Here is a 24,168-nt window from a genome sequence, read left to right on the forward strand (position 1 = left end):
ATAAAATTTATTTAAAGAAGCACTCTGGGATTTTTTTTGCCTATGTAGTGTAGGATAGGCAATTATTAAAGAATAAGATACCCATTCTTTTATGTGTAGTTTGTGGGTTGGCAGCCACTGTGTCTAGATTTCTTCTCCCTTCAGATATGACTTTCCTAATGAATCTACATTTCCCATCATGCCTAGCTTTGCAAAGACAGAGGGGGCAGAGTCTCACCACACTGCATTGCTCTCTGTCCTCTGAGGGCAGCCATGACAGATTAGTGGCACAGACCTGATGTCGCCTTTCACTGCAGAGTCTCCATGTTTTCCTATGTGATGCAGCTTGAGCCTGTCTGCCCCCTCTGCACTGTCATGTCTATCTCTCCTGTGAGCTCTCTCATGAAAGAACAGGGAGCCCAGTGTGAAGCTACATCCAATAGAACTACACTGGAGAGTCAGCACACACAGATAGTACAGGCAGGTAATATGAGTCACTCAGGATGTTTATATAACTACAGCTAATCATTATATACAGTTGCCTACTATATATCTACACTCCTGGTCCTCTAGATAGGAGAGAAATTATATCACAACAGCAGAATACAGGGGAGAGTGGGGAGGCGCCTGAGAGCTGCCAGGAGGGATCTGATTGGTGGTGATAATGTCATCCTGTAGTTCACAGGAAGTCAGCCACAGGGAGAGACCTGTTTACACCAGGCATGTTCAAACTGCGGTCCTCCAGCTGTTCCAAAACTACAACTCCCAGGATGCCTGGATAGCTTACAGCTATTAGGGCATGCTGGGAGTTGTAGTTTTGCAACAGCTGGAGGGCCGCAGTTTGGACATGCCTGTGTTTACACATTAGAGCAAGGTGTCAGACTTGAAGTCACGTGACCAGGTTCCCATAATGAAGAGGTTCAAAATCTATTAGCACACACTTATTCCAGCTCACCTCCCTGGTCATTCAATACAGGCCCGGTTCCAGAAGCCTGGGGTGTGACCCTGCCGCAATCAGCACAGAATTGAAAGGAAAAGAACGGCTCCGGATTCTCATAGAGGTCCTCTAAAAACTTCTTCTTTATTCAAACATATAGTTTACAGCAGATACATCCACCCGGTATACAGACAGTTGACGCGTTTCGGATTAAAATCCTTAGTTGTTACGACTAAGGATTTTAATCCGAAACGCGTCAACTGTCTGTATACCGGGTGGATGTATCTGCTGTAAACTATATGTTTGAATAAAGAAGATGTTTTTAGAGGACCTCTATGAGAATCCGGAGCCGTTCTTTTCCTTTCAGTTCAAAATCTATGGATGCAACTGAGTTAGGGTTAAACACATTACACTGCTAGAATACTGGTGGTGGGTTAGGCTGGGTTCAGATCGGCATTATTGAATTCCGTTATAGGTTCCGTTATAATGGAATATAACAGAATTGAGAGACATTCTGTTTTGCTCCGTCCTAATACATGTCTGTGAGGGCACATAACGGTTCCTTTTGTTTCCGTTATACACTACGGAAAAAATATGGCAGCTTTTCAAAACCTTAAAGGGTTTTCTTTTCCAAGACTTGAATATTTGATGATCAGTCCCTAGGATAGGGCCTCAATAGCAGGTCAGTAGAGGTCCCCAGTCCTGGCACAACCACCGGCCACCTATTTAAAGGGGATGCAGCCTCTTCCACAGTCACATAGTCTTTTCTGCACCTCTAGTCTAGTGAATGGTATTGAACAGCAGTATCAAGCACAGCCAATAGACAGTGCTGTGCTGTGGCTGGTATACGATGAAGAGGTCACAGCGCTCATCCTACTGATCTGATGTTGATATCCTGAGGACAGGTCTTCAGTTTAAAATACTCAGAAAACCTATTTAAGAATCATATCTCTGATTCTGGGATTCTCAGTTAAGATGAGTTCCTCAGCACTACAATCAAGAACAATAACCCTTAATACCCATAATTTCACCCAGGCAGCCTTCCTGATGTTAGCATCGGAGCATTTCATGTCCTGCAAAGGATCACGCAGGGCAAGCGATCTTTTATTTACAATAACATACTGCCGGGTGGAGGCTTCCGCCCAGAAGTGTGTTCGGTGACATCACCGGCTCTGATCGGTGGGCTTTAGCGCTGCCCTAACAGTGATGTCACCGGGCACACTGCTGGGCGGAAGCCTCCGCATGGCAGCCCGATGGAGAGCCCAGTTTATCACCGGAACTCCAGAAAATTCCTTTGCCCTGTGCGATTTAGCTCCGATGCGCAAGTCAGGGGGGCTGCCTGGGTGAAAATGGTTGACACCCAGATCTCAGCTATGGTGGAACTCTACGCCAAAATTAAAAATATTCCTCATTTGAAACATGGGCACAGAAAAACTCAATTACTGACTTGGCAAACATTAAAGGGATCGTCTGTGTTTTTCTTACTGATGACCAGTGGTGTACATAGAGAAGTAAAAGCCCCATAGCAAGGATCAAACCAGGCCCCCCACACAGGACAGAAGGGTTTCTGCCTAAACCCTTTTCAATGACCCTTGGGCTATTTTTCCACTGCCTCATTTGCTAAAAGTTGTTCGTTTAGAGGGTAGAGTCCTGACCAAGTTTTCATCTCCAGTAGAAGAGGAGATAATCCCAACTAAGACTGGACCACCTCTTACCCTGGACCCCTTAGCAGTCGCATGGTCTGCCGCTATGGTAGTTACGCAGCGCCCCTGCTGACGACCTATCCTTTGGATAGGTCATCAGCATCTTACTGGGGTAAAGGGGTTGTTCGACACCCGGTACCCCTGCCGATCAGCTGCTGGGGAAGGAAGGAGTGCTCGCAATAGCGCTGCAGCCTTCTCGCTGCTTCCCGCAGGCCAGTGAAGTCATGACTATGTCACTTGGCCTGGGTGCAGCTCACCCCCATTTAAGTGAATCGGACTGAGCTACACCCAGGCCATGTTACATAGTCGGGATGTCACTGGCCTGCCGGAAGCAGTGAAAAGGCCATGATGCTACTGAGAGCGCCACTGCCTTCTCAAACAGCCTGATCGGCGGGGGTCCTGGGTGTCTGACCCCCACTGATCAGATGCTAATGACCTATCCAATGGATACATCATCAGTAAGAAAAGGCAGACAACCCCTTTAACTGGACACTTAACATGATACACATTTGCAGCAAACTTTAAAGTGACAACACAACAAAAGTCAAGTTAAGGTTTACTGCAACCATGTATTTACATGTTGAGTGCCAGGTTAAGATTGCTACATCTGTATGTAAGCAACTGCTGCCATAGAAGGGCCTGTAGCAGGAGACATCAGCATATGTCCTGTCCTGTCAAACCTCCTTCCCTCTCATCGGTAACGGGGGTCTCACAGTTTATGAAGTACTGTTATAGGAACAGGTATAAATTTGTGTATTAACGTTCAAGTCAAAAAAAGCAAAATGGTTTATGTGTAACATAAGATACAGGGATTAGGCTCTCATAGGAACTACATGCACAATCCGAGTAGTTGAGCTCTGCTCTGCACTTTCCTGACCCTCGCCTGTATTCAGTTCTCAGTAATGTAGGCTGTTATATTTAGCTCAGTGTTTACCCTGTAAATCTCATTGGAAAATATTATTTCTGACATGGGACAATGGAGAAATATAATGGGTTATTGCCTACAGAGTTCTCCAAAAGTATATAGTAAATACTGGTGAAATCTCCAGTTCTCGGAAGTCCTAAAAAGGTCAAGGTTATCACCAATGAAATGAATCGCAAGTTAATTATAAAATTTTGCCTCTGAAAATCCCATCGTTGCTCATTAATGTTCTTTCAGATGTTTATAACAGGCCACATTCACACATTCAGGATTCTCACAAAAATACTGAGAATCCGCCGACATCCTTCATCTAACGCAAGTGAAAGGGATAATGGGATACGTAATACCTCATTCACATGCAGAGGGGAAAAAAACCTCCATAATGAACATGCTGCAGATGTTACGGTAGAGTACAATGCAGTCCTAAAACTCCGCCTGCACCGCTGTGCCTACCTACTTGCATGATATGTCCTAAATGACGGCCCACAACTGGACGGTTGTCCCTTCCTGACTAGGTGTAAGGGCCAATGGTATAAAAGCGTAATGATAGACAGGCACCTAAAATGACAGGTGAAAATAGCAAATCAAGGAGAATAAACGGACGGACTAGGTCAAAACTATGAAAGAACAGCAGACCCAAATCAATAGCTCTGTATACGATACAAAGTAACGATACCAAGCTGGGTCAAACGCAGAGGGTCACGTCAAAGTCCAAACACAAATGGAGGCATAAGTCAGGCAATAGGATTCACAATGGCAAAATGAGCAGTCAGAGGCAGGTCCAGAAACACAGTCCAAAGTCCAAAACCAGAGAATAATAATGAGGTCAAAACAACTAACACTCTGCAGAGTAATGAAAACACTCTGCAGAGTAATGAACAGTCTCTAGAATCTCTGTAGCCATGTGTAACCCCCCAGAGTGGTGTTACCACTACTGTACCCTACTAATGGGCTAATATAATGTCATATTATGTATGTCTTTCCAGGTCCTTCACAATGTGCATTCATAATCTTGTTATGTAACTGTTTATTACATGTAATGTGCCTGATTCACCAGCAGGTGGCAGCACAAATGGCAGAAGAGGAAACAAAGACACCAAGTTAGGCTACTTTCACACTTGCGTTCAGAGCGGATCCGTCTGGTGTCTGCACAGACGGATCCGCTCCTATAATGCAGACGATGGGATCCGTTCAGAACGTATCCGTCTGCATTATATTTTAGAAAAAATTCAGTGTGAAAGTTGCTCAGACGGATCCGTCCAGACTTTACATTGAAAGTCAATGGGGGACGGATCCGTTTGAAATTGAGCCATATTGTGTCAACTTCAAACGGATCCGTCCCCATTGACTTACATTGTTAGTCTGGACGGATCCGTTTGCCTCCGCACGGCCAGGCGGACACCCGAACGCTGCAAGCAGCGTTCGGGTGTCCGCCTGCTGAGCGGAGCGGAGGACAAGCGGTGCCAGACTGATGCATTCTGAGCGGATCCGCATCCACTCAGAATGCATTAGGGCAGTACGGATTTGTTCGGGGCCACTTGTGAGAGCCTTCAAACGGAACTCACAAGCAGAGCCCCGAACGCTAGTGTGAAAGTAGCCTTAGCTTGTCAGTACAGCAGAGTAAGAGAAAGATATAGCAGAGTTGAGTTTGCCTGCCTGTTTAATGCTAAAGCCTGCTGGAACCAAGACAAAGCCTGAAACTGTTTGGAGAAATGTTTATTCAAGTAAAGCTGCCATTGAACTTCATCTCAAGGTCTGGACTTAAGTAATTTCTTCAAATCCCTCAATTATTCCCCCTATTTATTGCTTCGAAACCAAAGCCTGGGGTCCAGCCGTATCCAGGTAGGAGCACCGTGACACACATAAAGAGACATTTAGGCCGCACTACACCACTAAGCATTCCTACCAAACCTGGGACGCGATATAGATGGCCCTGGGGGGAGGCACCCGTTGCACATGATGTACCGTACAAACATGTGACCACTGCAGCCAACAGTGATTGGTTGCATTGCACACATATAGGAACAGCACATTATTGCTGCATTGATATAAGCACAGAAGTTTGGGTGTCCACAGAACTGGTGGTGGGGATTTAAAGAGGTTCTCCAATCCTTTTTTTAACAAGCTTTGCAAAAGTAAAACGATAATATCTTACTTATCTTGGAAATATCCCAACAATCGGGCCGCCACTCCAATTCCCGTTGGGCCTGTAATGATAACATCAGAATTTATTATGTTCAGTACATGACCACTGCAGGCAATCTACAGCCTCCAGTGTGCATGAAAGGCACTTGACCACTGCAGGTCCAGTGGAGATAGGAGTGCTGGGGAAGGAGAAGCACGACATTTTAAAGGTATTTTTGTTTGATTTTACGCAGCACCCTGTTTCCTGCCAAATTTTAAAAATTTGAAAGTTGAGTAGGTGAGTGTTTATCTGTTGTTTTATGACATAAGCTGCTGCATGATATCCTTTAACCCTTTATGGACCTCCGCCAATACAGGCCACTAGGTGGCAGCATTGTATTGGTATAGTGCAAATGAACTGTTCAATGATGTCTATATAGACTTCAATGAACACAATAGGCAAGCTAATGATTGCCAGTTATTGTCACCCAAGGTGACTTAAAAAAAGTTATAAAAAAAACAGGAAAAAAAAGTTTTTGGACATATAAAAAAAATAACAATTATTAAAGTTCAAATCACCCCCCTTTCCTTAAAATTAAAAATACTTAAACAATAATAAAATAAACGTCATGGGCATCACCGCGTGCGAAAATGCCCATACTATTAAAATATAACAATATTAAGGTCATATGGCAAATGGCGTATAGGGGAAAGAAAATAGCCAATTTGCCATTTTTTGTCATTTCAACTACCCAATAATGTTTTTATAAAAGTGATCAAAAAGATTGTCCCGCAAAAAATGAGCCCTCACACAGCCCCGTACACATAACTACTAAAAAGTTATAGGGGTCAGAATATGGTTATAAAAAAATATATATTTTTTTTTCCTCAAAGGATTAAAAAAAAAATTCAGTATTGAAACGCAAGAAAAATTATGCAAGTGTGGTATCATAACCGTACTGACCTGGAGAATGAAGATAACAGGTCAATTTTACTAAATAGTGTACAGTGTAAAAAATAAATAAAAAATCTTCTACCACATTTGTAATTTTTTCCCGCTTCTTACTACATGGTATGCAACCGTAAACAGTGCCATTAGAAAGTACAACTTGTCCCGTAAATAAGCCCTCATAAGGCTATGTGAATGGAAAAATAAAAAAGTTAGGACTATGAGAAAGCGGGGAGTGAAAAACGAAAAAACGCAAAAAATGGAAAATCCCAGGGTCCCAAAGGGGTTAAACCTTTAATATCCCTAGCAATTGCATTGAAAACTGTAGTTTATATAAACCAACTCATACAGTCAGTCGGATCTTGTGGGTCCTGTTCCAGCTGAGCCTGTACCCGACATGAGGTGGGCCTGTTCTCCTGTATCTGCATGGCCATTTAATAGGGGGGATTTTCATAGAAAGAGCAGCTGAGCAAAAGCAAATATTCTGTATCTTCATCTGCAATGGGACCACATGCACAAAGATATAATTTACTGGAATTTAAGTCAGCTTCTATAAATACGTTCACGGGCACATACATGTACAGTGAATTCCTGGCTTGTCCCGTCGTCCTTTGATAGTGCCTCCTGGAATGTGTGGCCGCAGCCAGTGAAATGAGGATAGTCATCTGAGGACCTGTCACCTCTCCTGACTTTAAGAAATCCTTGTATTTATCCATAAATAACAATTTTGGCACACATTTTCTAACAACTCTGCATTGTGCTGTTCCTCCAGTGTTTGATCAGTGTTTGTGAGGAAAAAATAGGTGCAGGTAAAAACAACCAGAAAACACTCCAAGTTTTTCGCTCACAATCACTGATAGAAATCACTGTTCAAACACTGACCAAACACTGACTGTGTGAAAGCAGCCCAACCGTTTATGACTACCACCAGCAGAGAGGGTGTATTCCCAGACAGTCTGACTCTGCCAACACTAATTGGACAATGTCACACTGTGTGATACACCCCAACTGGTAACACCCAGAAGTCAATTTATTTATACATTCCTAGCAGGAATAAAATAAGAATGCACATTACAGAGCAGTGATGGCCAGTTCTCAGTGTTCGCCAACGAACACATGCAGGCTGCCATCTTGACTCACAAGTCCGGCGATGCACAGGTAAGTCCTTACCTGTGCCTGTGTCGGGAGCCGGTCGGAAACAAATGCGGTCACCGGGAGCAGGCAGTTCCGAGAACAGCCCTATGAAGGCCCCCGGCGGCTGTTCTCGGAACTGCCTGCTCCCGGTGACCACATTTGTTTCAGACCGGCTCGCGGCGCAGGCACAGGTAAGGGCTTAACTGTGCATCGCCGGACTTGTGAGTTAAGATGGCAGCCCGCATGTGTTCGTTGGCGAACACTGAGAACTGGCCATCACTGCTCTGTAATGTGCATTCTTATTTTTAAGAAAAAAATAATGTCCCAGAATTAGGCTACATGCACACGAACGTTGTTTGTTTCCGTTCCATTTTTTTTGCGGATAGGATGCGGACCCATTCATTTCAATGGGTCCTCAAAAAATGCGGACAGCACACCGTGTACTGTCTGCATCTGTTCGTAGCCCCGCAAAAAAAAATAGAACATGTCCTATTCTTGTCCGTTTTAGGCATTGTTACAATGGATCCGCAAAAAAAAAAAAAAATGATGGCTTACGGATGTCATCGATTTTCTTTTTTTGGGCGGATCAGCAATTTGCGGACCGCAAGATACATACGGTCATGTGCATGTAGCCTTATTTTATGAGGAATACGAGGACAATATTTACTGAAACAGGCAGGAGGCTAAAAGGTCATCTTTAATGTGATTGTAATTCTAATGAATCATCTTTAAGGCCACATACACATGGCCGTTTTTCGGGTCCGCATCTGAGCCACCGTTTTTGCGGCTCGGATGCGGACCCATTCACTTCAATGGGGCCGCAAAAGATGCAAACAGCACTCCATGTGCTGTCTGCATCCGGTGCTCCGTTTAGTGGCCCCGCAAAAAAAATATAGAACTTGCGTTTTGCGGACAAGAATAGGCATTTATACAATGGGCCGCCCGTTCCGTTCAGGCTTTGTCTTGGTTCCAGCAGGCTTTAGCATTAAACTGGCAGGCAAACTCAACTCTGCTATATCTTTCTCTCACTCTGCTGTACTGACAAGCTAACTTGGTGTCTTTGTTTCCTCTTTATATTGCACTTCACTCTTGTAGTCTGACTTATGTTCCGCCAAAAAGTAGGTTAGATTCCTGGCAGCTCCATCATGGAGTCTCAACCAGAACTAGAACTGCCACACTTCCTTCTGGTAGCAAGCAGGACTGACCCACTTCTGCCCAAAGGGAGGGGAGGGGGGGATGGAATGCTAAGTTCCATTCTCTCTAAGGATAGCTCTGCCATTTACGCTGCCACCTGCTGTTGAATCAGGCACATTACATGTAATAAACAGTTACATAACAAGATTATGAATGCACATTGTGGAGGACCTTGAAAGACATACATAAGATGACATTATAATAGCCCATTAGAGATAGTAGCAGGGTGCAGTAGTGGTAACACATGTTGACCCCATGAGGCCTTCCTTGACCTTGGCTTTTTGATGATACAGTGAGTCCAAAGTCACTGCATGATGCAAAGGCCTCTTTCACACGAGCCTGTCCGGGTAAGGTCCGGATGCGTTGCGGCAAACCCGCGCAAGTAGGCACCCAATTGCAGTCAGTTTTGACTGCAATTGCGTTCTGTTGTTCAGTTTTTATCGCACGTGTGTAATGCTTTTGCACGCGCGTGATAAAAAACTGACTGTGGTACCCAGACCCGAACTTCTTCACAGAAGTTCAGGTTTGGGTTCAAGGTTGTGTAGATTGTATTATTTTCCCTTATAACATGGTTATAAGGGAAAATAATAGCATTCTGAATACAGAATGCATAGTACAATAGCGCTGGAGGGGTTAAAACAAAATAAAAAATAATTTCACTCACCTTAATCTACTTGTTCGCGCAGCCAGCCCTATTTTACTTAGCATTCTGTATTCAGAATGCTATTATTTTCCCTTATAACCATGTTATAAGGGAAAATAATAATGATCAGGTCCCCATCCCGATCGTCTCCTAGCAACCGTGCGTTAAAAAATCTTACCGCATCCGCACTTGCTTGCGGATGCTTGCGATTTTCACACAGCCACATTCATTTCTATGGGGCCTGCGTTGCGTGAAAAACACATAAAATAGAGCTTGCTGCGATTTTCACGCAACGCACAAGTGATGCGTGAAAATCACTGCTCATGTGCACAGCCCCATAGAAATGAATGGGTCCGGATTCAGTGCGGGTACAATGCGTTCACCTCATGCATTGCACCCACGTGGAAAACTCGCCCGTGTGAAAGGGGCCTCAGGGTACATGCACACGTTCAGGATTCATGTGCGGAGAATCCGCACTGAAATCTGCAGGTGTTCGCAGGCAAATCTGTGCGGTCAATCCGCATTAATTGGTGCGGATTTGCGTGCGGATTTTCCGCATGCGGATTTTCCGCATGCGGATTTCACTAAGTAAATGAAGAAAATCCGGTCAGGAAAAAAAAAAATTAATTGACATGTCGCGGATTTTAAAATCCGCACCGCAGGTCAAAATCCGCGCGGAAAAAAATCTGCATCGTGTGCATTGAGAATTTCAAATTCTCATAGAATACAATGTACATGACCTACGGTGTGGATTTTCCGCACGCAAATCCACGCGCAAAATCCGCACGCAATCCTGATCGTGTGCAGGGGGCCTTAGGCTGAATGCACACGATTTTGAAATTCTCAATGCACACGATGCGAATTTTTTCCGCACGGATTTTGACCTGCGGTGCGAATTTTAAAATCCGCGACATGTCAATTAATTTTTATTTTCCTGACCGGATTTTCTATATTCAATTAGTGAGATCCGCATGCGGAAAATCCGCACCGAATCCGCACCACATCCGCACGCAAATCCGCATGCAAATCCGCACCAATTAATGCGGATTGACCGCACGGATTTGCCTGCGAACACCTGCGGATTTCAGTGCGGAATCTCCGCACATGAATCCTGAACGTGTGCATGTAGCCTAAGGGTGCATTTACACCAACAGATTATGTGACAGATTTTCTCACCAATCATAGGTCAGATGGCCATTTACACACACAGATCTTTTGTTACTATTGGTCTGTTTGGAAAGAAATTGGTGAGATAATCTGTTGGTGTAAATGGTGTAAATCTAATTTACTGACTCGTTGATGGTGGGATTCATCCTCTGTTGCAGCCACCATGGTCTACAATATGGGACCCCAAATTCAGGGCTGTTGAAAGCAGGACAAGCAGGAGCTGTCTGTCTCCATAGGGACAAACAGTCATAGTGATCGTGCTCACCTAAATGTTTTCTTTGCTCCCATCCAGCTTTAAAAAAACAAGAAATGCAGAGGGTCTGCACATGTGTCCTCTCCCACCAAGGATGGGGATTTAGGGCCACTTAATAGCAGCAATAGTCAAACCCCACCTAGCTATCATCTATTATCTGTGATTAAACCTGGCAGTAAGTGTTCAATTTCTCTGCAGCGCCCCTACAGGGGAAATTGAGCATTACACACTTTCAGAGATTTACAATTTTACAGTACACACTTTCTATTCAAATTATTGGGTTGTCTACAGAATACGTGACAGAACTAGGTCCTGCAGAGTAAGAATACAAAATGTTGAATTTCAAATCAAATGATCTTTTTATTCTTAGGGGAGATAAACCACCTCACCCAATCGAGGACACACTCGCTTAGCTGAGTGTGTAATGCAGAAGGAATAGCCGTTAGCTGAAGCATCATTCAGCCATCAGCTATTGAAGGGGTATGGCCACTTTAAGAAGCAAGTCATGTCTCGGGCAAGGGACGGAAAGCCAATAATTTTATGTGTTGTGTCGAAACTTAGGTAGAGGACACACAGTGGTAACTGCAGGATCCACTTGTGAGTCAGGTATGAGTAATCCTGCAGGCCAGGTTATCCAATGCCCATATTAACTGTACCTAAGGTGTATTCTGGGGGCCTAATTACTTCTATTATTTGGCTGTGGTGAGGGGAAGGAGGGGGATGTTGCTGCAGCTTCCCGCTCAGCAATTCAATCAAAGATCATGGGGGGAGGAGTAAGGGGCTCATAGTACACAACACAGCTCTTATATCACCCCAAGAGCCGTCCACTCACTCCAGGGACAGAGAACTTATACATCTGCAGAAATCAGGGGATTGCTCAGGAAATTAATATATGCAGAAAATTTTATATAGTAAATCGCCTGCAAATCCTCTGCCTGTACAGCACTGATGCACCAAGAGATATGACACGCCGCGCTAGCACATCACTGGCCTCAGCATCATGCACAATGCATGCTAGCATTACTGCTGAGGCCACTGTTGGCTGCAGCGGTCACAAGTCTGTTTCAAGAGGGAGATGGAAGTAGAGACTGGAGGGAGACCGCAGATGCATCTGAATGGGGGTAATGAGGGATCGTAAGGTATTGCTTCTTTAATTATTTCAAAGCATTCAAAGCGTTTTTTTTTGTTGTTTTTTTTAAGCCAGGCAATCTGTTTTTGGTGGCTATGGATCCCTTTGAATGCATTTTATTTTATTGCATTGCATTCTATTCATTTTGGGCTAAAATCATCTTTTCAATTGGCTGTTATTAAACAATTTCCAGCAGTTCTTATACGACAGGGTTTCATTGAGAGTGTATCTGCAGACTGTCCGTTTCTATTCATCCAGCAGAGCTGCCTTCACAGTCTGTAGTTCTGTTGTTTGAACTATTGACAGCTCACAAATAGTCATTACAGCTCGATTATTGTCACACTAATAAGAATATGTGTTTATGAGCTTCAGGAGATCACAGATAAGGGATTTACATGAGCCATCAGATGACGGGATTCGGTGTAATCACAGAACCTGATGCTCTGCAAATACACAGATCACACGGATATACCGGGAAAGTGGCTGAAAATTTTTAGCTATGACCAATTGAAAAGAAGATTTTTCCCCCAAAATAAGTAGAATGCAGTAATAAAAAAAATGCCCCCAAAAGTGTCTGTAGCCTTCCCCAAACTGTGGGTTATTAAGAGGTTAAGCAAAGGTATGGTACATTGATATGTAATTGTCTGCGCTGCTGAATTGTTTTGTGTTTTATTTTGCAGACATGGAGATGACTTGATTGTAACACCATTTGCTCAGGTGAGTTGTGGTTTATGATGTTAAATTGTGTTATGAAAGAGCTGAATGGATGACTTTCTTAGGATCAAATGTATGGCAAACTGAAAGGCAGTCACTAGCAGGGGTATGCTAGGAGTAATCATGTATAGTATTAAAGGGGTTACTGAATGGCACTGGTGTGAGATATTTAAGCTGACGTATTCAGGAAGAAGTTGCAAATCTCATTGCAGTAAAGAGGTTTTCCTGTTTAGACATTTATGTCATATTGGCAGAATACGCCATAAATATTTGGTGGAAGTCCCACCTTAAGGGATCCCTTGACCTCCGTTTTGCAGATATGAGGAGTAGACAGGGGGGCTGACGGTTAATGTGCCGGGCTCTCACTAATTCAGAACAGCCAAGCAAGCAACCCCTTTAAGATACAGTTGTAGGTTTGCAGGTCGTCCCGTGAGCATCCAAAGATCATCATCCAAATAACAAACTCAGCTCTGCTACATTAGTAGTTTGTTCACTTGACACTTTTTCGGACCCTCAAATATCATAACAGGGCTTCTGGAAGTGAAAGTTGACAACACCGGTGCATCCATATGACTGAGGTCAATGGAAGTTGCAGAAACAACTTAAGAAACTTGTGGATATGTCATAAAAGGTTAAGGTGGGAAAACTCCTTTGAGAACCTTGTAACTTTGGGATTTTACAATATATACATACACAAAGAGGCAGTATCATCTGTATATTTACAGGGAGAAACAGGGATGTGGTACTATCTGTGCCTGCATTATTTATAAGGTGAGGCAGGGATATGGTAATATCTGTGCCTGCATTATTTACAGGGTGAGGCAGGGATGTGGTACTATATGTACCTGCATTATTTACAGGTTGAGGCAGGTATGTGGTACTATCTGTGCCTGCATTATTTACAGGGTGAGGCAGGGATGTGGTACTATCTGTGCCTGCATTATTTATAAGGAGAGGCAGGGATGTGGTACTATCTGTGCCTGCATTATTCATAAGAGACAGGTATGTGGTACTGTCTGTGCCTGCATTATTTATAAGGTGAGGCAGGGATGTGGTACTATCTGTGCCTGCATCATTTACAGGGTGAGGCAGGGATGTGGTACTATATGTACCTGCATTATTTACAGGGTGAGGCAGGAATGTGGTACTATCTGTGCCTGCATTATTTACAGGGAGAGACAGGGATGTGGTACTATCTGTGCCTGCATTATTTACAGGGAGAGGCAGGAATGTGGTACTCTCTGTGCCTGCATTATTCATAAGAGACAGGTATGTGGTACTATCTGTGCCTGCATTATTTACAGGGTGAGGCAGGGATGTGGTACTATATGTACCTGCATTATTTATAAGGAGATACAGGGATATGGTACTATATGTGCCTGCATTATTTATAAGGAGATACAGGGATATGGTACTATATGTGGACACATAATTTTGTAGGTTATATGGCTTCCTCTAGAAAGATACTATCACATAATAATGAAATCTAAGGATAGAGATCATGGCACCAGACTGTTGGCATATCCCCAGCTATTTTAAGATTATATTCAAAGAAATATAACAGCAATAATATATGCAACACTGTCCAGATACATGAGGACAGAGTGGATCAAGAATCCAGTAGAACCCTCTCCAGAGAGATAGCAAGGCTTGTAGGTACTTGCACAGTCTTTCTGCAACTATAACCATTTCCTGTCAACTAAGGAACAGTGACTAAACTATGGACACTTTTCAGAGCAATTATTTTTATCGTTGTATTTTACTCATTTTGATCTAAAATATTTTTAATTAGTCTTTTTTTTACAAATTTTCAACAGGTTTTCCTTACAGCTTTGACTTTCACTACATCTCTCCGCGTCACACTGAATCCATCAGGTTCCTGCTTTGACAGCTTGATCGGTAGCTCTTACCTCTAAACTCTTGATAGCTCATAAACACTCATTATAGCTAAAGTATGGTCAAACTGATCAATGTCGGACTGGTTTTCCTTACGCCCACCAGAGGAAATAATTCTTGGGGCTCAACCCCTATATCATCATAGACCCTAAAGGAAAGTGATTAGCTACTAAGGCAGCTCCAAATGGGTTTGGGACCCACTGTGGCTTCACAGACTGGGCACGCCAAAGGATCATCTGGTACTCTGGTGGGCCAGTCCAAGCCTGAAACTGATAAGAGTGTGGCGTAAATGAGTGTTTATGAGCGCCGAAGAGTACAGAGATAAGGGCTACAAATTGAGCCTCGGTGTGAGGCAGAGTGCAAAATTCTGCAAAAGACTGATGAAAAATGTTAAAGACCAATTAATTTTTGGCCAAAATAAGTAAAATTCTATGAAAAAAAAAATTGCTCCCAGAGGAGTCTATAACCTTTAAGTAAAATAAGATATTTCTCTGTACGCTATAACTACACAATTATAAATGTATGGGCGCAGCGCCAGCCTGTGCCGCCAAAAAACATTCACAATCTTCTCTTGATAATCATGTCAGTAAATAGTTTACTGACAACTAAGTGCAAATGTCGTGCGTTATGACTTCTACAATGTATAATAGCTGTCATGAGCAAACACAAAACTACAGATATTGTCTATAGCCTAAACACCCAAGGTCATGGGAGATCATTTACCGTCAGAGTTTGGAAATCTATACCCACAACCGCCGATATGACTTTCCCATAGACATATTGCAGTATTAATTAGAGAAGGAGGGAATGGACGGTCGGTAAAAGCATGCCGAAAAGTGGTATAAATGACTATATGTGTACAGAGACTATAAATGTGCAGAAACCAGCAGCAAGGTTGTACTGAGGTCTTCTCAGGATCTCCTGCTAATGGTTAGTGACTCGAGCTCTACACAACCACATATTATCCACACAGTCTGATGTAAGCAGACGGATGGGATCCATATCTTCGTCTCTGATAGTCTGGAGGTCTTCCTGGATATGTCACTCCACAGGCATCAAGTTAACGGAATCTATGTTCTCTTAATGTTCTCCAGGGAGGGTTTCTTAGCCTCTGTCTGAGCCCATAACCCACAATACAACATGGAAGCATGTGATTGTATGCAGAAAATGCAATGCCGTCTAGTATACCGCAGCTGTGGACGCATCAGTCCAGGTCTGGTTTGTTAGTATGTGCTCAGACAGGGCCATGTTCACACATTGGTGGGCCCAGTGCAGAGGTCTCATGAGTACACCCTCCCCCTCTGTCTGGTTATGTCAGTATAAGGCTACATGCACACGACCGTATGTGTTTTGCGGTCCACAAAATGCGGATCTGCAAATAAAAATGGATGCCATCCGTTTTGTTTTGTTTTTTTGCGGATCCATTGTAAGAATGCCTAAAACGGACAAGGATAGGACATGTTCTATTTTTTTTTTTTTTTGCGGGGCTACGGAACGGACATACTGATGCGGACACTGAAACATACAACGTTTGTGTGCATGTCGCCTAAAACAATATACAATGGTATCCAGGCCCTCCTAATTAAACACAGACTCAGACCAGACATCTTAGACCCTGATTGACATATGACTAGTTTTTAGGGGAGCTGAGTGTGATCCATAACATTTTAAAAAATATAAAAAAACTAATATGAAATAGTCAATACACCCCTTTTTTCTGTTTATCACATAAAGTATAAAAACAATTAAAAAAAAATCTACTTTTCCCCTAGAAAGCTGTGAAAAATTATCTGATGCAGGAATTGCTGGTTTGTGGTCACCTTACCTGCCAAAAAATAGGAAAAAAAAAGATTAAAAAGGCTTATGTATCCCCCCCCCCAAAAAAAAAACTAAAAAAAAAACTACAGCTTGTCCTGCTGAAAACGGAACCACACTCAGTTGCATCTATAGAAAATGGGGTCATGGACCCACTGCACGAGCTATGCCAGCGCATCCAGCAGACCCCACTGACTGAGGCCTTTTGCACACGACCATATGGCTTTTTCAGTATTTTGCGGTCTGCAAAACACGGATCCACAAAAAATACAGATGACGTCTGTGTGCATTCAGTTTTTTGCGTAACGGAACAGCTGGCCCCTGATAGAACAGGAATAGGACATGTTCTATGTCTGAATGGAACGGAAATACGGAAACGAAATGGATACGGAGTGCATTCCATTTTTCGGGGCGGACCCATTGTAATGAATAGTTCCCTATACGGTCTGTATACGGAACGAAAAAAACAAAACGTACACGGAAGAAAAACGTTCGCGTGCATGAGGCCTTATAATGAGGTGTCCACTGTTTTGGCGCGGGAAATGTTGCTGCATGCAGTCCTTCTGTTGTAAGCGGAGCCTACAATGCAGATGTCAGATGCCATCGATGTTGCAAATGAGTCAAATGCTACATGATGGCTACAAAAGGGACATGCCTGGCCTTTATACAGTTTCTCTAAAAAAAAAGAAAATTGATTACTATATGTATATGAATTTTAGAGACACCTGTGTGAATGATTACACTATATTATAATCATGAGAATCATTAAAAATTCATAATCATGTATGTCTATACACAATCAAATATGAGTATAATTAATCATGTATTTACACTGCTTTTGCACAATTATGTTAATTAATGAGTTATATTGAGGAGTCAGGACCCTATTCATATGCACAGAGCATCTATGTACAATGTCACTGCTTGAGAAAGGTCCCAGTGAGCGGAGGCCGAATCGTTTCCACTGCTGCTGGCACCCTACACCACCATGTATGCTGTGCTGCTCACTTTTCTGCATTGAATATCTATCTATCTTTCTATCATCTATCTAATATCTATCATCTGTCTATCTCACGTCCCTATCTATCTCATATCTATCTATCTATCTAATATCTGTCTATCTCACGTCTCTATCTATTTATCTCATATCTATCTATTATCTATCTATCGTCTTTCTATCTATTTCATATCTATCTATTATCTATCTTTCTATCATCTATCTCCTATCTATCTATCTATCTATCTATCTATCGTCTATCTATTTATCTATCTATCTCTCTGTCTATCTATTTATCTATCTATATACCTACATATGTATTATCTATCTATCTATCTCTCTGTCTATCTATCTATCTATCTATTTATCTATCTATATACCTACATATGTATTATCTATCTATTGATCTACATGTGTGTTCATCATACATAAATTACATCAAATGGGCCAGTTCTGACAGCTCTAGCTATGAGTTTCTTCCCTACTGTACATTACAGAACAGACCGAATAGCAATTACCTGAGTGGCTACATATGGCTCATTCAAGTCCACTTATATGGTACCTACCTGTTGGCAGACACAGATCCCGTTATGTACCAGAAATATCATGGATGTAATAGCATTACTGAAACTGGTCACCCCATTCTGAGGCAAATCACTGACAGCTGACACTAGTGGCACCATATCACTGACCTCTGACACTGGTGGCACTATATCACTGACAGCCGACACTGGTGGCACCATATCACTGACCTCTGACACTGGTGGCACCATATCACTGACAGCTGACACTGGTGGCACCATATCACTGACCTCTGACACTGGTGGCACCATATCACTGACAGCTGACACTGGTGGCACCATATCACTGACAGCTGACACTGGTGGCACCATATCACTGAGAGCCGACACTAGTGGCACCATATCACTGACCTCTGACACTGGTGGCACTATATCACTGACAGCCGACACTGGTGGCACCATATCACTGACCTCTGACACTGGTGGCACCATATCACTGACAGCTGACACTGGTGGCACCATATCACTGACCTCTGACACTGGTGGCACCATATCACTGACAGCTGACACTGGTGGCACCATATCACTGAGAGCCGACACTAGTGGCACCATATCACTGACCTCTGACACTGGTGGCACTATATCACTGACAGCCGACACTGGTGGCACCATATCACTGACCTCTGACACTGGTGGCACCATATCACTGACAGCTGACACTGGTGGCACCATATCACTGACCTCTGACACTGGTGGCACCATATCACTGACAGCTGACACTGGTGGCACCATATCACTGACTTCTGACACTGGTGGCACTATATCACTGACAGCTGACACTGGTGGCACCATATCACTGACAGCCGACACTTGAGGCACCATATAACTGAATGCTGACACTGGTGGCACCATATCACTGACAGCCGACACTGGTGGCACCATATCACTGACAACTGATACTGGTGGCACCATATCACTGACAGCTGACACTAGTGGCACCATATCACTGACAGCTGACACTGGCAGCACCATATCACTGACAGCTGATACTGGTGGCACCATATCACTGACAGACGACACTGGAGGCACAATATCACTGACAGCCGACACTGGTGGCACCATATCACTGACAGCCGACACTGGTGGCACCATATCACTGACAGCCGACACTGGTGGCACCATATCACTGACAGCCGACACTGGAGACACCATATCACTGACAGCCGACACTGGAGACACCATATCACTGACAGCCGACACTGGTGGCACCATATCTCTGGCACCGTGCTCAGGGTAATATCTCAAGCACTTTGTACTAAGTTTATTCCCCTGGACCTAGACCTTGCACACGACAGTTGTTTTTCTCGGCCTCCGTTCCGTTTTTTTGGCGGATAGGATGGGGACCCATTCATTTCAATGGGTCAGCAAAAAAATGCTGATAGTTCATCCGTTTGTGTTCCGCGTCCGTTGTCCGTGTTTCCCTTCAGCAAAAAAAATTGTGCATGTCCTACTTTTTCACATTTGCAGACAAGGATAGGCATTTATTACAAGGGATCTGTGGGGAAAAAACGGATCCACCAAAAAAAGACGGATGCCGCATCCTATTTTTTGGGCGGACGCACAATTTGCGGACATTTTCCTATTAGTTACTACTTATAATTGTGTAAGGAGTGCAGTATTTCTTTAACTCTTTCTTATATTGAGGACAGCCCATGTCTCTGTATTGCCATTACTGTGTATGGATGCCGCTGAATGTCTCACAGCTGTGGCCTCATATATTTTAGTATTGCCATGGGTTGTGTAGCTGTATACAGCGCCTTTGACTTACTCACGTCTTGTACTTTTTAGGTACTGGCCAGTCTCCGTACTGTAAGGAATAATTTTGCTGCACTAACCAACCTGCAAGATCGAGCACCCAGCAAGTAAGTGATGACTGCGTGAAGCTTCCCATAAAAAAGACTATGTTTATGTCATAAAGTAACATCGCTCCACTCGATAAGCAAGCACGGATTGTATACCATCTATACACATACACACACCGCACCTAGAGTGATGTCCTGCTATATCAAAACTGATGTGCCCCATTAGGTATCCATCTTGTCTGTGTAATGACTCCTTCTTCCATTGGTAATGCATTAATTAGTGGGGGTGTACCTAAGTTGCCTTTGCGTTGACTGCGGGGCTACCAGACATTGTAAGCCATGCATTTTTTAAGGGCTTTTTCCTATGAATAAGATTTATCACCAATCCATAGAATAGGGGATAAATGTTAGATGAGAGGTGGTCTGACCACTGAGACCCTCACTAAACACATTTAGCACGGGACACGTGCATGCTTGGCCACCACACCCTACATATCCTTCCATAAGCAATGTCCATTCTAAGACTCAATGAGGGTCCTGGTGGTTGGACCCCAGCAATCTAAATCGCTTATTCCATTGATAGCTGATAATTGTTATTTACTGGAAAAGTCCTTTAACATAGCCCTTGTCCTTAAACTATTCTACATCTTAAAGGGGGAGATGGACCCCTGTTCTCTTTGGCAGAAACTAGCAAGACTCTGTTTTTAGGAGCTTGATCACAGCTTTATGACCTATACTAGCGATATCCTATCAATGTCTGTGGCTTGGAAAGCCCCTTTAAATGAAATAGCAACATTTCCAGGAGGAATAACAAAGGAGCTACAAAGTGCAGTTTAAAAAAATATGATCTAGAATTGTTACTTTTTGGGGTCTGTACGTTTTTAGGAAGACAACCATTTCAGGAGAGGTGACAGAGAGGCCTTTTTTAATCTGATTTACCGACAATATGCTTTCTTGGAGTATTGACCCCCACGGATGCCTACGTTCATGTGCAGGAACTTTTAACACACAGCTGCTTCAATCTAATGCAATTAAAATTATGGGGCTGCTTTAGCCAAAAAGTGGAAAAGGGCGATCTACGCATCAATGGGATTACTTACATCTCATCAATATGTCACCAGTGTGTATTGTGGGAAGGACTACTTTGAATTGAAATACACCGTAGAATGCATTTGGAAAGTCTTCAGACCCTTTCACCTTTCTCACATTTGTTATGTTGCGGCCTTGTGGTAAAATAAAATAAAAAGTTCAGATTTTTCCCCATTATTCTGCACTCAATACCCCATAAAGACAAAATGAAAACAGAATGTTCAAAACAAAAATCGTGCATTGACGTAAGTATTCAGACCCCCTAAACAGGACTTAGTTAAAGCAACGATATATATCGCGATAAATGCCCATTTAGAAGAAAAAAACACTTGGGGCCACAAGGAGACATTATACTGTATGGGGCAGCCACAAGGAGATGTTACACTGTATGGGGCAGCCACAAGAAGGCGTTATACTGTATGGGGGCAGCCACAAGAAGACGTTACACTGTATGGGGGCAGCCACAAGGAGGCGTTATACTGTATGGGGGCAGCCACAAGGAGACGTTACACTGTATGGGGCAGCCACAAGGAGGCGTTATACTGTATGGGGGCAGCCACAAGAAGATGTTACACTGTATGGGGGCAGCCACAAGGAGGTGTTATACTGTATGGGGGCAGCCACAAGGAGACGTTACACTGTATGGGGCAGCCACAAGGAGGCGTTATACTGTATGGGGGCAGCCACAAGAAGATGTTACACTGTATGGGGGCAGCCACAAGGAGGTGTTATACTGTATGGGGGCAGCCACAAGGAGATGTTACACTGTATGGGGGCAGCCACAAGGAGATGTTACACTGTATGGGGCAGCCACAAGGAGGCGTTATACTGTATGGGGGCAGCCACAAGGAGACGTTACACTGTATGGGGCAGCCACAAGGAGGCGTTATACTGTATGGGGGCAACCAGGCAGCCACAAGGAGACATTATACTGTATGGGGACAGCCACAAGGAGACGTTACACTGTATAGGGGCAGCCACAAGGAGACGTTATACTGTATGGGGGCAGCCACAAGGAGACGTTACACTGTATGGGGGCAGCCACAAGGAGGCGTTATACTGTATGGGGGCAGCCACAAGGAGATGTTAATTACCGATACCAATTATAACAATTAAATAAATAACACATTTATTTTGTAACCACTAACCAACCAAAAGTCCAAAAAACAGCCCCCAACCTCTGATCAGCCTCTCATGTGCCTCCCAGCCTCTCCCTCTTATCAGCCACCTCTGGTAACTCAACCCCCCCTAGTATGACCGCTTCTATGACGTTACAAAATACTGCGGTATTTAGGTAACAGCGATATCGCCATATCACAGTTTTTTTTATACCGCGGTATATAGTGATACCGGTATATCGCCCAACCCTAGTTCAAGTCAGGACTATGGCTGGACTACTCAAGGACATTCACAGAGTTGTCCCTAAGACACTCCTGTGTTGTCTTGGCTGTGTGGTTAAGGTCATTGTCTTATTGGAAGGTGAACCTTCAGCCCATTCTGAGGCCCAGAGCACTCTGCATCAGGTTTTCATTAAAGGGGTTCTGCACTTTCAATTAACTGATGATCTATCCTCTGGATAGATCATCAGCTTCTGATCGGCCGGGGTCCGACACCCGGGACCCCCGCCGATCAGCTGTTTGAGAAGGCAGTGGCGCTCCAGCAGCGCCGCTGCCTTCTCACTGTTTACCGCCGGGCCGCCCGCCCACTGACGTCACGACTTGTATCAACTAGAGTGGGCGCGGCTAAGCTCCATTCAAGTGAACAGAGCTTAGCCGCGCCCACTGTAGTTGATACAAGTCGTGACGTCAGTGGGCGGGCGGCCCGGCGGTAAACAGTGAGAAGGCCGCGGCGCTGCTGGAGCGCCGCTGCCTTCTCAAACAGCTGATCGGCGGGGGTCCCGGGTGTCGGACCCCGGCCGATCAGAAGCTGATGATCTATCCAGAGGATAGATCATCAGTAAATTGAAAGTGCAGAACCCCTTTAAGAATATCTCTGCACTTTGCTCCATTCATCTTTCCCTCAGCCCTGACCAGTCTCCCTGCCCCAGCTGCTGAAAACCACATGTTGCCACCACCATGCTTCTCTGTAGGGATGGTACTGGGCAGTGCCTGGTTTTCTCCAAACATGACCCTTAGAATTGAGGTCAAAAAGTGCAATCTTGGTTTCATCAGAAAAGAGAATCCTGTTTCTCTCAGTCTGAGAGTCCTTTAGGAGCTTTTTTTTGTTGTTGCAAACTCCAGGCAGGGTTTTATGTGTCTTTTACTAAGATGAGACTTCTTTCTGGCTGGTCAGCAATAAAGCCCAGATTGGTAGAGTGCTGCAGTGATGATTGATCTTCTGGAAGTCTCTGCCATCTGCACACAGGATCTTTTCAGCCAGAGTAACCTTTGAGTTCTTGGTCACCTTTCTTACCAGACTCCCCCCTCTCCCAGATTACTTAGTATGGTAGGGCGGTCAGCTCTAGGAAGAGTCCTAGTTGTTCCAAACTTCTTCCATTTGAGAATTATGGAGGCCACCGTGCTCTTGGAAACTTTCAGTGCAGCAGAATTTTTTTCTTGTACCCTTCTCCAGATCTCTGCCTCCACACAATCATGGTTCTGAGCTCCACAGGCAGCTCTTTCCTCCTCATGGCTTGGATTTTGGACTCCAATCAACGTGTAGAAACATCTCAAAGATGATCAAGAGAAATAATACATTTCCAAACATTTCTAAAATCCTGGTTTCTTTTTTATCATGGGGTATTAAGTGCAGACTGATGGGAAAACTAAATTTTTTAATATTTTTTTATATTTATTTTAGCACAAGGCTGAAATATAGCAAAATGTGAAAAAAGCTGAAAGGGTATAAGGTCTTTCCGGATATATTGTACATGAAATTTCCTATAGAGCTCATCACAAGAGAGGAACAGAAAAGTTTAAAATCAAGTAGTGAAAATTGCATAAAACAAAAGAACCATTACTTACTTGTTAAATCCCACTTCGTTCCATCACTGCCTCCAGTTTGTTTAATGTGCGGCAGCGGTGACATCATGTCGACACACATGACCACTGCAGCCAATCATGGGCCTGAGCACATCAGCCCACCAAGGCCATGACGTCACTGCTGCAGCACTGTAATCCAAGGCCATCAGCCATCAGAGT

The 24,168-nt window shown here is 43.8% G+C and overlaps 1 protein-coding gene across 9 annotated transcripts in view; it reads left to right on the forward strand.

Moving 5' to 3' along the window:
* Positions 1-24,168, forward strand: part of PDE4D (phosphodiesterase 4D) — a 1,010,209-nt gene that overhangs the window by 794,019 nt on the left and 192,022 nt on the right. For 8 of the 9 annotated variants that reach the window (XM_044276170.1, XM_044276174.1, XM_044276173.1 and 5 more), the window contains exons 3-4: positions 12,815-12,851; positions 19,926-19,999. In XM_044276170.1, the coding sequence (XP_044132105.1) occupies positions 12,815-12,851; positions 19,926-19,999 (111 nt within the window). Of the gene's footprint in view, positions 1-12,814; positions 12,852-19,925; positions 20,000-24,168 lie in introns of those variants that run through there. The other variant, XM_044276172.1, reaches the window with a different exon arrangement.

Source organism: Bufo gargarizans, chromosome 1 (assembly GCF_014858855.1).
Source record: "Bufo gargarizans isolate SCDJY-AF-19 chromosome 1, ASM1485885v1, whole genome shotgun sequence".
In the NCBI taxonomy this organism is placed as follows: Eukaryota; Metazoa; Chordata; class Amphibia; order Anura; family Bufonidae; genus Bufo; species Bufo gargarizans.